Source organism: Ruditapes philippinarum, unplaced genomic scaffold, assembly GCF_026571515.1.
Source record: "Ruditapes philippinarum isolate M1 unplaced genomic scaffold, ASM2657151v2 ctg1615_1_1_1_1, whole genome shotgun sequence".
In the NCBI taxonomy this organism is placed as follows: Eukaryota; Metazoa; Mollusca; class Bivalvia; order Venerida; family Veneridae; genus Ruditapes; species Ruditapes philippinarum.
The window spans coordinates 172,500-190,562 of record NW_026865698.1 but is presented as its reverse complement, the minus strand read 5'-3'; the positions used below and the strand labels follow the sequence as shown (position 1 = coordinate 190,562).

The following is an 18,063-nucleotide window of genomic DNA, read 5'->3' as shown; positions in this document are numbered from 1 at the left end:
TTATGCTTTATATTGTAATTGAAATAGTTAAGAATCTTAAACAAATTAAAAAGAGAAATTATGGACGAAAATCATTTCCCGTTAGTATGTCTTTACTATAGTAATATAAGAATAAAATATAACGATAATATCATTTTAAAGAATCCTGGGCTTCTATAGAACATAGAATACTCAGTGAATACGGGCGTGCAAAAATTTACGAGTGATGTATCAAGTAGCGCATTATTAAACAAAACTTGTATAGTTACATATGTCGATCTAAAGTGCCAATTACTATCAGGACATAAAAAAAAACGTTTAGCGATATTAAGATAATCTGCGGATAACCTTGGATTTATTAAGGTGGATATGGCTCTAATAGAAAACAGCGTTAGGAAACATCTATGTCAGCATTGTTCTGGTAATAAAACAGAATATCGATTTCATTCCCTGCGGTCTGGAGACCGCAGGGTATTGGTACGCGTTTAACTTTTGAGGCATGGAGGAGCACGTGACCTGTTTTCGGTACATGGAGGAGCATGTGATCTGTAAACCTGACATGATTGGTTAATTGACCTTTTAGAAAACCTAGCTAAATACCGTTTGTCGGTACGTTACGGATTTACCTCTAGGTAATTAGTCCGAATTACACCTAATGAAGAACAAAAAGATATTACGTGATATTTCTAATTTTCTATAATTATTTTACCGTTTAAGGTGGAAAAACTTGAATGATGTGTTTGAAAATTTTCAATGATTCTTTAATATCTACCTCAAATTTTACAAACAATAAATTGTTTATAACTTTAAACTGAAAATCTACAAGATTAAAATATACGTAGTGACATCTGCCATAATAAATAGAGATATTTTCTGCGTAAACTTGTGTGTTTACTTTTTTTGCTCGGAATTATTCATTAAATGGTAGGCCTATTTAATAATTTTCTTAAATAGAAATAATTGTTTTATGTTCGACCTTCTCTGGTCTTCAACTGTCACCAGTTTTCAAAGACCCTTATTCTATATTAATCGTTTATTGTCAACTATATTCCTGATACAAACGTATATTTATCCCCCCCAAACAATGTTGAAAATAGTTAAATGAAATATCTTTATATCATTAAAAATGTTCCCCGCAGGAAACCATTTTACTTGTTTTATATGTGTACGATATCGTTAATTTACTAGACGCTCTCTCTACCTTACGTTATACTACAACAGAAAGCCGAGGCTGTTTGAATTAAGTACTGTAAACTGTAAGGTTATTTTACAACTTGTTTTGGTCATACATTCAGCTTACTATCAAACGACTGTGTTTATTTAAAAAAATATACTCTTATGTAAGCGATCATAACAGTCAAATGATTTAATCTAATACTGACTTCCTTATGTTTATTTATCTGCAACTTTTGTTTTCAAATCAAAACATTGTGTAAATATTTTATATGCTACACAAATTGGGTATTTTCAAAACTATTAACTGAATGTATACGTCAAAGACTTAGATGTCTATCTATTCTTTTTTGTATAACATTAATATATGGAAATGAATGCCGCCTTAACCAATAAAATTCGAGAAATTATTTTGTCTGACTATGAAAAAAAAACACAAACCTAAAGTATAATCAATGTCCTATACCACAAACATTATAATGATCATTACTTATAGTATTTATATCTTAATTCAAAGGTACTAACTGATAGTTCACGTGTGCCCAAATCCAACATAAAGAATCATTTAATTTTGATTGAATTGTGCTGCAAATGATACATGTACATGTACAGACTATATACATTGCTATTGCCATCATGGAAGTATTTTGTAAGGATACCTTTTACCTTTGTACACGCACTTTTCACCAATATTTGTCCGATTTTATTCTTCATTATTCCGTTTAAGCCTTAAATTAACAGAAAATTTTAAAAATAATCATCATGTCATGTACTTACACATTTAGTTGCACTTCTTCAAACATGAATGACTCCCTGAAATCCGTTCTTATATGAGGTTTGATCTTGTTTTCAGCGAGGAACTGTAAATCACGTGCATAATAGCTAACGTCTTCTAATGATCTTGACATGAGTTTAGTAATTTCTGAAAAGAACAAGAAGCTCCCAATTAAAGATTTTTATTTTGACGTGTAATCTAATGCAAGGTAATTTAATATTTTGTAACAATGATCGCACATGTTGAGTGACTTAGAAATGTACAAGAAATCCCAAATTAAAGAGTGTCACCAAACATTTTCACGACGTTGTATATAATGCCAGGTCATCAAATGTATTTCAAAAATGATGTAATGTTTCAAATACCCTATCAAGTATAATGTTTAGTATACAGGTTAATGATAAACGTATCACATTAATAATAACAAAACGAGAATAACAAGGCAAAGGTAACGTTCACAGACGCTGCCCTTGACACACCAAAACCACCACAGCAGGGCACCAAGAAGGCACCAAACCAAAACTGGGAGAAGACATTAGGGCGGCGAAAGGAAGGGACACGTAATGTGTGAATTATTAACACCTTATACGGGCCAACATGTGAATTAAAAGGAACACGCGCTGTAAGGTGAAGGGTGAGGGGAGTAAAATGCGAGGAGGTGAGAAAATACCGTTAATGACAATTTAATTAGGTAGACATCACAAATCATGTTAACAATAAAACAAGCAACGATACAGACATTGGAACGGTCAGTTGTAGTTACAACGCTGGGGAGTTTAAACCGGTTTTTGGCGCGCCAAACATCATTCTTAGTCCCAATATGTTCCTAAATGACACAAGAGGTGAATTACAATTAATCCTCGCCAAGTGAATTTCTAACAACTGTTTGGGTTACATTAGACAAAATAGATACAACACAAATGATCATGACCATTACCAAAGTACTCGAAGCCTAGAAGAGCCCGACGAAGTAAGAAAGAAGACGAAAATTAAAACAATTAAGTCCCAAAGGTCTATAAGAACTGTCTGTCACAGAGTCCCCCACTTAGTCTGTCAGATGTAATTAAAAGAGGAAGGCGTAGCGTCCAACTGTAAAAGGGTTGGGCACCAAGCATGCGGAATGCCTTAAGATAATTGGGTAATAACCTCGTTAATAAACCGTTTAATTATTTTATTGAATACAGCAAAAGAATTACTATAACCCATGATCCTACGAAGTTTGTAAACCACATCTCCATAAAAATAAGGCTTTCTAATGCCTTGTCGTAAAAGTGTTACTACAATTATGTTTAACAACTAAATCTGACTTATGTTGGTAAATATCTGCCAGTTTATGAAAACGATAGCCTTGTTTAAGACGTTTGTCAGTAATAAATAAATTGCGTTCATTGAAATCATCAACACGACTGCACGCCCTAGCAAATCTAATTAATTGAGAAATATATAACCCATATGATGTAGCATGAGGTACATCTCCATCTAAATGTGGATAGTGAACAATTTTAAAATAAAAAAATGATATCAAAATCATCTCTTTTATCTTAAATAATGTCAAAAAAGTAAGTCTTATTCAATTTAAGTTCAATAGGATATATATTGTAGTAACCATTTGATTGAATTAAGGATTATTCATATTAAGGGTATCATCTAGGTATCGGGAAGTGTTCTTAAATGCATGGGGTAATTTCCTAATGTAAAAGAAGTGGGAAAGATTTAACATAAAATCCCTATCATAGCAGTATAGAACAAATCAAAATGTTCATTTTTTCACAATATTGGAATTAATGTAGTTGAGGATGAGCTGCATGTGTTACTGCACTGTCCTCTGTTAATTGGTTTAAGACAACAGCTATTGTTTTAAAGGATGTCAACATTTTTATTTATTTTGATAGTGTAGATGATGATGAAAAGATAAGGATACTTCTGAATGAGGAGGCCATTGTTAATTGATGTGCCAAAACCTGCTTTCAAATGTTAAAAAAGCGTAGTGATAGTTTGTATTCTGTGTAATCTTACACTGTACTATATTGTTATGGTATATAAACAATGTTTTAGCATATGAGCATTGTTTTATCCTACTATAAAAAAAACCTTGTTAATAATTCACGTGCTTTAAGTGTTTAGACCATTTTGTAATGCTGATCATTTGAAAACTATATTAAATTCTCATTTTTAAACGATATTCAACGTCCATGTCTTTAAAAAAGCAATTGTAGATAAACAAGAGTTTTTCCAGGTCTTAGCATTTAGAATAAATGTATATATATATATGGAATATACATGGTTAAGGAATAAGTATTAATAGTTTAGAACCGAAAAAATTAGAAAAGTTGTTTTTTGTTATACAAAGCAATGCCGAGTCATAATTTTAGAAGTTAAAATCATTAAAGTTTGGGTCTGCCCACAGTTTAACACAATACAAATTGAAATATTTTATCTATTCTGTTGATGGCACTGGTTTTGAATTAAATTACAGCCGTTTTCTATGTGATAGGCAGATAAGTACGGATATTTCTAACTTTACTCAAACAGGACAAACTTGCCAAGATCCTTGACTTGTCAACGTTATGACTAAGAGCAAATTCAGATGTATTTTAATTTCAGTTTCTGTATGTGAATAGTAAGTGAGTAGTCATGAAAAAATGTAATTATGTTATTGACCGCCTTGACTGCAAATTTAGAGTGGAACGCTAATATATCCTTTCTAAGATGTCGTAAAGTATAAAGTCTTGTTTCAAGTTGTAAAAGATGTCCAATCCCACAATGGAATTCGATAAGTAATTCAATAATATTAAATAAATTATGTTTCCATATATTAAATGCATTACTATCAGCATTTTCGCGACGACCCCATTTTACCGAAAATGCCTCGATCAATCCAGCTATCTGACTTCGAGAAGCATTAAAATCAGTACCAGAAAGAATTCTGTATTTACGTCCTTTAAATAATAAATTATGGACTCTCATGTCGTTTATCATATCAAAAATACCAGGCAGTGAGTAATTATATTGCCAAAATCCAAATTACAGGATTTGAACTTTCAATCGCTTGCATCTATTCGCAAGTGTCATTTATAGCGAATACTATGTGTAATATTCGTTCATTAGAGATCATTTGAGTATTTAATGGTATATATCTATATCTTATAAAATACTTTAACAAAATGTATTAATAGTAGAATTATTTTGGTTCCATTAATATATGAGCCGCATCACGACAAAACCAACATTATAGGTTTGCGACCAGCATGGATTCAGACCAGCCTGCGCATCCGCGCAGTCTAATCAGGATCCATGCTGTTCGCTTACAGACCCTATAACAAGTAAAGAAACTGATAGCGAACAGCATGGATCCTGATCAGACTGCGCGGATGCGCAGGCTGGTCTGGATCTATGCCGGTCGCAAACCCATTATGTTGGTTTTGTCATGACGCGGCTCATATGGTTGATTCCCGAAATGGTTGTGACATAGAATGTCTATGATATTTCATTCACATGAATAGTGTACGTAAACAGAATAAAATGTTCCGAAACAAAATATCATTTTGCTATTGGCTACTATGTGCCAATCGCTTTTAAGGCAATAAATTGACATTTTTATTTCATAGAAGCATTTTGGAAGTAAACTTTTTTGAAATTAGGACAATAATTTTTGCATCAGATATATAGCTTTATACACTTTAAATTCTGCAATCCAATGATATCGCAAGTACATGTATTTTCGAACTCGTGAAATAATAATTTGTGTTTAAAAATTGTTAAACAACATTTGACAGTTCGCATAAATAATTTAGTGTAGATATTCAGTTAACCATATTAATAAAGTGTCCCTCACGTACAGACTCAATCAAACCGAGTCTGCAATTCTTATGTTATTTTGTTGTGATTAATGCTTCCGAGGGATCACTTTGTTTCCAAAATTTTGTACTTCACAACAGCAGGTGTCAAGTGCCGTGTGGCAGCCGTAAAAAGTTGCCCCGTACTTCACTTCAGTGTTGTTATGTTTTCTGGTCCTTCGGGATCATTGATGCCAGCACTATAAAGTGTTGAGAATTGAGTACCGCTCAAGCCGGTGCTAGGGGCGTGAGTGATGTTGCACTTATTCATTATCCCTCATGTACAGACTCAATCAAACCGAGTCTGCAATTTTTATGTTATTTTGTTGTGATTAATGTTTCCGAGGGATCACTTTGTTTCCAGAATTTTGTACTTCACAACAGCAGGTGTCAAGTGCCGTGTGGCAGCTGTAAAAAGTTGCCCCGTACTTCAATCTAGTGTTGTCATATTTTCTGGTCCTTCGGGATCATTGATGCCAGCACTATAAAGTGTTGAGAATTGAGTTCCGCTCAAGCCGGTGCTAGGGGGCGTGAGGGATGTTGCATTTATTCATTATCCCTCATGTACAGACTCAATCAAACCGAGTCTGCAATTCTTATGTTATTTTGTTGTGATTAATGCTTCCGAGGGATCACTTTGTTTCCAGAATTTTATAATGATTTCTTTTTATTATTGTTTTTCGTATAAATAACTAAGTTGCTGAATAATGAAAGTTTGTTTATTTTAAATCACATCCTCACAAACACACACATACATGCACACGAAAAACAGAGATTGTTGATAAAAATTCCCATGATGTAATTAAATACGCCTGTAAAACAACTGTGGCATAAATATTGACTGCATCTGCGTTAGCTATATAAAAGAAATAAGTTTGCATGTTTGCATTTCTTTCACTGCTTTTAATGATGTTTATTAAAAATATTTTAATTTGTTAAAAGTGGTCTAATCATACCGTAAATTTACATAATATTTAAATTGTTTTTTGTTCTATGATTTATTTTTCGATGATTTTGACATGTATGATTTTATGAGCCATATACTTACCGTAATAAGTTGACACAAACAGCTGTGCGGATTAGTTGCTTAAAAATTTATATAAAATGGCATAAAATTTTGTTCCAGGCGCGTAAACTTATTTCTGTATGAGGTTTTTGCGAAAAAATGGCTGTTTTCATGAAAAAGTCTCATGTTGCGAGTTCGAATTGTTATGAAACTATAAAAGATGCTTAAATATTCATTACACTTGGCGCATATAGTGACTTGACAATAGCCTTTGTATAGATATGCTCAATTTTAAATTTCCCGTTACCACTGCAACGAGGGGGCATCTCAAAATTGCCAAAAAACACCAATAAAGCGTTGATCGATTTTTGGTCTAAACTGATTTCAAAGTGCTGCAACTTAACTTCTAAACAGATTAAGATAGAATCAACTGCTTTTCAGCGTTGGTTAGACGTTACCTTTAGATCAACCTGGGGCCAATTTTAGCCACTTACAAGTTCAAAATCTTCTTTTGATAGAGGACGGCGCCGACAAAAGGATCACCTTTTTTGACAAAATTTCTCAAACGAAAACAAGTATTTGGGGTCTAAATAGGGCATTTTTCACCATTTGAGAAGGGTGTGAAAAGGCGTAAGAGACATTTTTATGATGACAGAGGTTTAAAATGCATACATGCTCCTCGATACAGACATGCATATTGCATCAATTATAAGATTCTAAAGCAGAATCTTATCTTAAATATTCGAACTGTTATGTATAACATGCTAAGTTAGTTTGAAAAATCATAATTTCAACGTGTTAAAAGGTATTGAAACGCAATTGAACATAATCTTCCTTTTCTACGAAATGCAATAAAATGAAGCATCATCTATTTCGAATATGATATATTTTGCTGTTCTATTTGCATAAGCTTGTTCGCATACGAGTTATTTTCCAACAATTCGATGACTGACGTTACCAACTTCAATGACTCTTTCTTCTTTCTACCCCTCCCTGACCTGTCTCCAATCTCTCCATCACCCGTTTTTAATCGTTTATGCAAGTCAAAAATTGTGTTGAGGCTAACTGAACCTTTCCCTTTATAGCCATAATTCTTTTATATGTTTCGACGGTTTCTCGACTTATTTTGGACAAAATTTTCTCATTAATTGAATTTCCACAGCGTACACTCCATCGTCCACTGTAACTTCCGCTTGCGAGCGAGCTGTTTGCGGTAAACACCGCCGTAGAGAGAAAAACAGGTACAATATTTCGATACAGAATAACCAGAGAAAAAATTCTACTTTTGTAAGTAAGAGTTAGATGAAATAAACTTTTTCCAGCCTATATCCTGCAGTAAACATATCTTTTTCGGTTAACAAAAGCGATTTCTCACCACAATTTTCCAGAAATGCCCTTTTTGTTGACATCAACAACGATTTTAAAGTTTACCATGTAATATACGACCAAATCCACTTAATTCTTTGGAGATCTATTATTTAAGCACCAAATAAAAAAGAAATACTTGTTTTGAACACATCGGTTAAGAAAATATTGACAGTAGAACTGGCACTGGTGTAGTTTACTCATTGTACGGTTGCTTGCTAAATATGAAAAACAATTCATCCGGTTGCTTGCGAGGTCACTGTACTCTTGCTTGCGAGTTTATTGGCAATATATATCGTCTAGATTGTTTAAAAATTAACTTCTCAGAAATGTTTTAACACTAAAAATGTATTACTTCATTGAATTATGACATATTCAAGTTTCAGCAAGTAATTTTAAATAACTGACGGCAGGTTTGAACTATTTTGCCCTGATAACGGTGTAAGTCTGCTTTGAACATTAATTCTCTTTACCCTATGTCATGTATGTTAAAATAGTTGCAGAGATGGTTATAGAAACAAACGCGACACCTTTTTAAAACTTCCAGGTTTTTATACAGTTCTAATTCTACAACTACTGCATTTCAGATCATGAAAACGGGCTTGACGAAAGCTTTCAAGAAATTGAACATGCCAGAGTATAAATGTTCAATCTGTGATTATTGCACCGACAAGAAAGGTAATTTAACGCGACACATATATGTACATGATAGAACGGTAAAAAGAAAGATGACAAAAAGCGGTTTACGTGTGAAATATGTGAGTATAACACTGGGAAGAAAAACAATCAAGAAAGTTCATGTTGATACTGACGAAAGTGCAAGTAAAACTACATTGATGTGCGATATATATGCGGAATGCAGCTCTTGTCTAAATTTGGAGTGGCTTTGCACACAAAAAAACAATTCAAATATCAATGCCAGATTTGCAAGAAAGGATTTAACCAGTTGCTTCCATATACGGGGCACGTATCATCGCATGTTAAACACACCAAACAGAAATTTGAGAAATGTAACTTGACTTTTCAACATAAAAAAGCAGTTTAGACCGCCATAAAAAGACTATATACATGATGACGTCAAATATGACTGCGCCGAATGTGAGCAACACTTCACTAACAAGACTTTTAGTCACCTCAAAGATCACGAGAAAGTCGTTCACTGGGGCCGAAAGCTTTAATGTGATAAGTGTGTCAAGTTTTATAAATGGAGGTCAGGCCTTAATCATCATAAGAAAACTGCGCACAATTGAAGAATTATTTTGATTTTTTCAAAGAGCATATAAAACATATAGCATCTCTGTACCGGCGTATATGTTACTGATATAAATTTGTTACTTGTTATTATTATCACAATTATTTTAGACATTTGAATTTTACACAACAAGAAGTTGTGTTTTAGGCATCTGAACTCACTTAATAAATATTTGGTCATCAATCGTGAAGATAAAAAATTACTTATCTTTAAAAGAAGTTGCATTTTGATATTATATATACATCTAGGACTCGAGTACACAATATAAATATACTTTTGTGACAATTTAAGAATACGACAATGTGAATTTGAATACATGTACAGTTATTGCTTTATTTTTATTTTATTATGTTATTGCATGAGCATTATTCTAATACTGTGATCATATCTGATTTTCTGTGATTTATATATTTATTTATTTTTACCATTTTCTAATGTTTTTGATAATTCTAAATAATAATAAACTATTTTGATAATATTACCATGAGTTTTTTTTATTTTCATCAAGACTCTTTTTGTAGTAATATGTAAAACTTCAATTTGTAAAATGACACACTGGTTTATCTTTGTCGTAATGTCCATATTCCGTTTGATATGTCCATATGCCTTAAGATATGAACAGCTTTCAAGAAAGAAAAACGGTCTACGGTCTAAGACATCTGGTTGAATTGCACATATATGTCTCCATGATAAGTATTAACCTACAAAAAGAGAAGTGACAATAACATTAAATATACGTTGAACATCATGTCATGATGATGTAAATATGTTAACTGCAGTTAAATTCAGTCACTTAAAGTATTAGAGTCGCAATTTGCCATCACAAAGTTTGACATACACTAGTTATTAAACCAACATATCATTTTGTCTGGTTTAAATGCATGGTCAATGCCATTGTGACCTTTGAAATGGGCCAACTGTTCAAGAATTGTGTTTTTAATTGTAACAAAACTTGTAGCTTGCTCTCAGGCAACCGTACAGTTTTTTTTCAAGTCCTCATAAGCAACCGTACAGTGAGGTAACAAGCAACCGTACAGTGAGGGCACCTCAGCAGTTGCTAATTTATTGTCAATATCTTCGCAACCAAGACGTTTACAAATAACATTGTTTTATTTTTTGGTGCTTAGAACATAATTCTCGATAGCATCAAAAAGATTTGTTCAAATATTAGGTATAAAGCTTTGAAATCGTCGTTTGATGAAAACAATTTTGATTTTTTTCGGGAAATCTGAGTGAGAAACCGCATTTTGTCTGAAAATATATGTTTAAACATGAGAATATTGATTATGAATAATTTAGTTTATGACAGTACCACACATATAAGTAAAATAACACCAATGATTTATTTATTTTGACAAGTTTTATCGGTTTTTCACCCTTGTCCTGCGTTTTACGATGTATATTTCGCTCGCAAGCGGAAGTCACTGTGGACGATGGAGTGTACGCTGTGATTTCGAGACTTGCCGTTGACATCAGTTTTAACGCGAGCATTACTTAAACAAGTGACGTTTGCAAATGATGTTTAAATGAAGTCATGTTTTTGACAACGGCATAGACTCATGATGTGTCGGTGTTTTTGAGAATCTAAATGCGGACAAGCTTTTTCCGTCATCAGATTAAATATAGCATCAGTTTATACGTATTACTTTTAGATTAAGGGTAAATAAGTAACAATAAGTGACAGGTTGAAAATTCGTCAAATGACAGCCCCAGTCTGGTTTTTTTTGGTCATCCCTCGTAGTGTCCTTTTCAATATATTATATACAGACAGAAAGGTACTATTTTGCTTTTGTAAAGCCGTTTTGTGATAAAACCTTGGGTTAGAAAGCTTTCAAAGACGTATTAATATTTTCAGTGTGCTCCTTTACTTGAGGCGGCAGGGAAACATTCGACCGAAGTGTAGAAAAGTTGTCTTTATATTGCTCGTAGGCCTCCATTTGATTTATCTGATGGTTTAACGACTTCTAATCTATAAAATCCTTTAGAATTTCATAATATGCTTGCTATATATGACGCAATATGTTTACTATATGCTATTATTTAATTTTATCCATGAAATATGGTGCTATTTCAGTCAAATATATTTCATATTTTTTAGAAATAAATATAAATATGAAAGTGGGCGGAGTCAAAACTCTTATTTATTTTAAGGGACTTCTTTCGCCAGAAAAATCTGATAAATACAAAACATTTTTTTGTTAAATTTCGTTTTGAAAACTATCAAGAATGATAGAAAATGGTTTAAATAAGAAAATAAATCTGAACACTAATATTTTTAATTCAGTCATTAACGCTGTACTGACGTTTAAAGGGTTGTTTACGTGACGTCACAATGTAGCGCCAAATATCGCGTGCAAAACAAGACGCATTTATATTACTGCGCGCTGTACAATTGCAGTTGGGTGGCAAGCAAGGGGGTTGTAACAATTTTTCTTTGATAATTAAATTAAATAGAAAAGTTATGTAGAATTATGTACTTGTAATTCATTTATGTTATCACTATAGCAAGTCTATACTTCCCATGATTCTCTGTAACATGTATTCCCGCCTAAATGTATGCAGCTACAGCGCACTTGGAATTAGTAAATTAAACAGTCAAGACACACTTTGTGTTAGTTGTTTATATAATGACTTAGATGTCATTAGAATATTATAGACCATTGTCTATACAAAGTACCAAATATTACATGGTGTCAGAAGTGATTTGGACATAAACAATACTATGTTTTAATATAAATTGGATTAAATACTGTTAAATATTTGTTATGATGGATAATTAATTATGGACTAATTAATTAACAGTAAAAAAAAATGGAAGGAATTGTACCGCCATCTATGAGATGGGACAACACCAATTTACCAGAGGCATTTGAAAAATTTGTACGACATGCAAATTTAGTATTTAGTGGACCTCAAGCAGAGAAACCAGAAAAGAAAAAAGTGTCATACCTACTTTTGTGGCTTGGTGATAAAGGTCGTGACATACGTCATTCTTGGACAGACATAACGGAGGAAAATGCAAAGAAGCTAGATACATTCTATGAAAAATTTAGAAACCATCTGAGACCAACTCTTAATCCAATGTTTGCCAGATACCAGTTCTTCAACGAAATCCAAAAAGACGAATCAATAGACTCATTTGTAACAAGATTAAGACTTAAAGCTAAAGATTGTGATTTTTCCAAATTTAAATGAGATGTTACGTGACAGGATTGTATTTGGGACAAATTCGAACAAAATTAGAGAGAAATTAATAAATCAAGGAAAGGACTTAACCTTAGAAAAAAGCTATTCAAATCTGTCAAAATTATGAATACTCCAGGGAGCAAATGAAAGAAACGAGCCGCGATTGATGTACATGCTGTAACAACAGACGTGAAGTACAGACACCGTGCACCAAGCCGCACGTGCAGAACCCACTCAAAGTTGGTAAAAAAGTAGACCAGAAAGCAGTCTAGTTATATGGAAATAACACCGAGTCGGCAGTCAGTGGTAAAAAAATGTGACAAATGTGGAAAATTAAATCATTTCAAGAGTGTATGCCGTTCAAAAACAGTGCATGACATTGAGGCAAATACGGATTATGATAGTTCCGAAAATTCTGATGTTGATTTCTATGTAAATACGGTAAATAATTCTTTATCTCAAAAGTTTTCGTCATATACTGGCAATCGCCTTAAGGTCAAAGGTACAATTAGGTTAAAAGTAACCTGCAAACAAGTCACTATGCCTATTACATTTTATGTTGTAGAAACTACATCCTCACCCCTGTTATCCCTCCAGGCATCCACTGACCTAAATTTAATCAAAATTGTTTATTCATTAAATAGCCAGGAAATATCTTCTGAGACTGGCTACAAGCCCTCCATACTCAATGAATTTAGACCTGTATTTGATGGCATTGGTTTAATGTCAGGTGAAGTTAAATTACATTTGAGGCCCGACTCTATACCAGTCGTAAACCCACCTCGACGGGTTCCTGTCGCATTAAAAGACAAATTACGAGAGGAACTAGATCGGATGGAAAAGCTTGAAATAATTGACAAGGTCAAAAAGCCAACTGAATGGGTTAACAATCTAGTGATTGTAGAGAAACCCAAAACTAAAAAACTTAGGGTATGTCTGGACCCCAAGGCACTCAATGAAGCCCTGTACAGACCTCATTACCCTATGAGAACTTTCGAAGAAGTCACTTCGCAACTAGCAGGGTGCAAAAGTACTTCTCAGTACTGACGCCACAAGTGGTTTACTAGAAGCGTGAAATTGGATGAAACTTCATAATTACACAACCTTTAACACACCATTTGTTAGGTATCGTTTTAAGCGATTACCTTTTGGACTTATATGTTCACAGGACATATTTCAACAGAAACTTGACGAAGCCTTCGAAAGATTACCAGGCGTGACTGAATCGTTGACGAACATTTTAGTATACGGACAGACAAAGGACGAACATAACTCAAATTTGAGACAAGTCTTAAAACGTGCACACACATATGGTGTTAAATTCAATCCTGACAAATGTGTAATTGGAGTTACACAAGTATCCTATTTTGGTCATATTCTATCTGAAACTGGTGTGAAGCCCGATCCTCAAAGGATCAGTGCTATCACTGAAATGCAACCGCCCAATAATAAGGCTGAGCTACAAACATACTTAGGAATGTGCACGTACATGTCAAAATTTTCATCAAAATTGGCTACGGTCACAGCCCCTATGCGTGCATTACTTAAGAAAGATGTAGAATTTGAGTGGAAAGATGCACAAAATAAGGCATTTCAGGAAGTCAAAACTATTCTGTCATCTGCCCAAGTTCTTGCATACTTTGATCATACGAAGCCAATTACTATACAATGTGATGCTTCGAAGGCTGGGGTAGGTAGTGTTTTGTTCCAGGACGGAAAGCCCGTAGCTTATGCTTCAAAAACCCTGACAAAAGCTGAAATAAACTATGCCCAAATTGAGAAAGAAATGTTAAGTATAGTTTTTTCATGCAAGCGTTTTCATCAGTATATTTACGGTAATAGTAAAGTAGTTACTGTAGAATCTGATCACAAGCCTATCTCATCTATTTGGAAAAAATCATTATGCAATGCAAGTCCAAGGTTACAACAAATGTTGTTACAGTTGCAAAAATATGATTTGAATATTGTCCATGTCCCAGGCAAAGATATCCCTGTAGGAGACCTCTTGTCTCGAAAATCTTTGTCAGCAACATATCCTGAATTATCAGCAGATCTTGACCTACATATTCACACAAGCATGACTGTGAGCGACCAAAAATTAGAACAGGTCAAGCAAGCAATTAGCAATGATTCACAATGTCAGTTGCTAACAGATACAATTTTAAGTGGTTGGCCGGAATCTAGAGCAAATTGTCCCGCCAAAATCCTAGATTTCTGGAATCACAGAGATGAATTGTCCGTGGGAAAAGACCTAATTTTCAGAGGTAAGAAATTACTCATACCTCTTTCACTTAGGCAGGAAATGATAAAGGCTGTTCATGTAGGCCATACGGGCGTTGATAAATGCTTACAACGAGCCCGTGATATAATGTTTTGGCCGAAAAATGAGTTCAGACATTACCGACTATGTACTGAAATGTGATATTTGTTTGAAACACAGAAATTCAAACACTAAAGAGCCTTTAAAATGTCACCCTATACCCGACAGACCATGGCAGGTAGTGGGCACAGACGTGTTCACATGGGAAAATGATGACTATTTAGTCACAGTTGACTATTTCAGTAGATACTTTGAAGTTGACCTACTGACTTGACTAGCAGCAAAAGTGTTTCTATAATTAGAAAACTCAAGGTTATCTTCTCAAGGCATGGCATACCTGAAAATATTTGGCATTTTATCATGTTTCATGAAAATATATTCCATATTTCACTCAAACGAAAAAATATCCTCTAATTATTTTATTTGGAAGGATCAAAAGTATTTACATCAGCCTCTTCTTTTTTATAATATGAATTTGAATTAAAACTCGAGGCTGTTATTTCAAGAGTTATTATTAGCTGGAGGTCTACAAGAATTCTGCTACAAGATTTAACTTACTTCACCGGTGTCACTTTTAATTTGTAACACTGCTTCGACAACTGGATCTTAAGCATCCTTGTAAAAAATATAAGGCTAAGCTTCTTAGGTTTTAAAAATATTATAAAGTGTTGCTGCATTGCTTATGATCATCATCCTTTTCCAGTTGTTTTTTTTTTTAAAGAAATTCTTGTTAATATTTTGTAATAGTTTGTAACCTTCTTAACTTTCAATTTAAAAAATACATGTTTTTTCTAATAACATTGATTTGTGGTTCAACAAGTTAAGAACATTTAAGACAACATTTTCTATAGAATGGAAAAGTATCTAACTATTGAAATGATTTGAACAATGATTAAAGCAAATTATTTAAAACAACAAGTATCTTTTTTTAAAAAAAAGCCGTGGTAAACCTAGTTTATAAAGTTTGCGTAATTTCTTAATGGGTTTTGCGTTAAGACAGAATAGAATAAAATACATGTGTACAAAGGACTAATAAGAAAGTGTGCTAAAGACATAAAAATAAATTTGCTTATACTATTCCAGAAGTAAGGATTTTGACCCTGAATCTATTATTGAATTTATACCAGCTTAAAGTGTGAATACCATATTTTTTTAAACAAATATCATTCGTGTGGTCATTTATTTTGTCATTCTTTCAAAAACTTAGCCACTTATACAATGATAAACTTTGAACTTTTACCTGTAAATATTTGCCGCGATAGTTTATTCTAGTAAGGAACAATGTAAATTTAATTCTGACTACTAGAAATTATTTAAATTGTATCATTGAATATTGTACTGACAATAAATGCTTCCATTGAGGTAAATTCAAGTCTGCGTGATCTATTAGGTACACTGCACCTAGTTAATAGTAAAAACATCTTGGCATTCTTGTGGTGCTTGTGGGGGCTTAAAATGACTCATGAAAATCCTATATTCATTTTGTTCATCCCTGTGTGTTTCACAGGGAATAAAGATAAATTAAAAATCCTGCGACTGAAAAATGCACTTACTTGAAATCAATGACTCCATCTTATCTATACATGAACGTAAGATAGACTGGATGCATCTGATTGCATAATGGTTAGTTTCAAACGCTTTCTTTGCAGCAGAGTAGCACAAAGTGTATGAATCTAATTTTGCCCTTTCTTCTTTAGCAGTTTCGTTAAAAACCTTTCCAGCATACCATTTACCATATATACAACACCTTTCGTCAGCTCCATTGCAATCTATAATAGATATAACAATTACGCTCTTATATTTGTTTCTATAGGGAAATGCAAACACATATTCAAACGTACTCAACAGTGTCAGCATCAATAGTGATGATGCATAATTATAACCTAAGCAAATATTTTCTGACTAAGATTACTTTATTTTAAAAGAAGAACACAGCAGTGACCCAAGCCTTTAGTCTATAAATAGAAAATCAAATGTATACCAATTTTTTTGTGCAGAAATCATTACAAAATGATGAAATATATCAGTTAATGAATAACAATTGAATACTTCTTACAAAAGGGATTTTTCATATACATGTATCTTTAAACTATTATCACATTTTTTTCTGTGATGTACTTGTAAATAACTGGTATGATACTAGTACGCAAATCACAGAAGATAAATATGCACGAGTACACGCTGCTGTGTTTATTTGTGCCTTAGAAAATGAAAATCTATGTAACATATCCGCAGTTGAAATCTGTAAACTCCATATACTCTAACAGATTTTTAGACTGTAAGACGTGTTCCCTTTCGTCAAAGACTCATTGAAAACGATAATTACCATCAGTGGCACGTCTTTTTCTGGAGTTTGGATTACAACCGTACATCTCCAATTCAACCTTGGCGTTCGTCAAAATGGATACACCTGCATTCTATAAACGTTGTGTTGTGTTACATTTTAAATAGAACCTCTTTGGTAACTTAGTTTAACACATAACGTCATATAGACGTCTTTTCACGTCTTTGCAACCCCTATACCCCTTTTGACGCCTCAACTAGTGAAAAATGCCATATCTAGACCAGTTTCGTTTGAGATATGGTGTGAATAATAGTGATCAATTTTTTTGGCTCTTTCCTCTATCAAATAGATACATCAAGGGGGTGCCAGAAGGGGTGTGTGCTCCCTTCTGTTTGGGGGTTTCAAGGAGGTCAGCAGACTTGAAAAAATTCTGACTTCTGATAGGCTAAAAATCGCCCAAGGTCGACCTTAAGGTAATGCTAAAACAACGATGAAAGCCTTTGACTCTATCTCAATCCATTGAAGAGTTGCCTAAATCTGAATTAGTTTTGATGGAAAAATCAGCGCAAAATAGTGTTTTTTGGCAATCTTGAACTGCCTTCTTGTTGCCTTGGTCACGGGAAATTTAAGATTGAGTATTCGATAAAAAAGGCTATGGTCCAGTCAACATTGAAGCCTTTTTATAGTGTCATAGCAATTTGAATTTGTTACAGGAGGCTTTTCAATGAAAACAGCCTTTTGTTCACAAAATGCTCATAAAGTAATGGGTAAGGATATTAGCATATTTGTCTCATTATTTTATGTATAAGCGATACATACATAAACACCCGACCTTATTTTTCATTTTAACAACGAGTCTTTCTAAACTGAGTTTATATCTAAGAAAA

At 33.4% G+C, this 18,063-nt stretch overlaps 1 protein-coding gene across 1 annotated transcript in view; it reads right to left on the bottom strand.

The window, feature by feature from the left end:
* LOC132730028 (complement C3-like) overlaps window positions 1–18,063 on the bottom strand; it is a gene marked incomplete at its 3' end in the record, with an annotated part of 130,464 nt that overhangs the window by 53,984 nt on the left and 58,417 nt on the right. The window contains exons 17-19 of the mRNA XM_060715872.1: window positions 17,219–17,309; window positions 16,446–16,661; window positions 1,930–2,074 (exon numbers count right to left, since the gene is read on the bottom strand). Coding sequence (XP_060571855.1) covers window positions 1,930–2,074; window positions 16,446–16,661; window positions 17,219–17,309 — 452 coding nt within the window. The remainder of the gene's footprint in view (window positions 1–1,929; window positions 2,075–16,445; window positions 16,662–17,218; window positions 17,310–18,063) is intronic.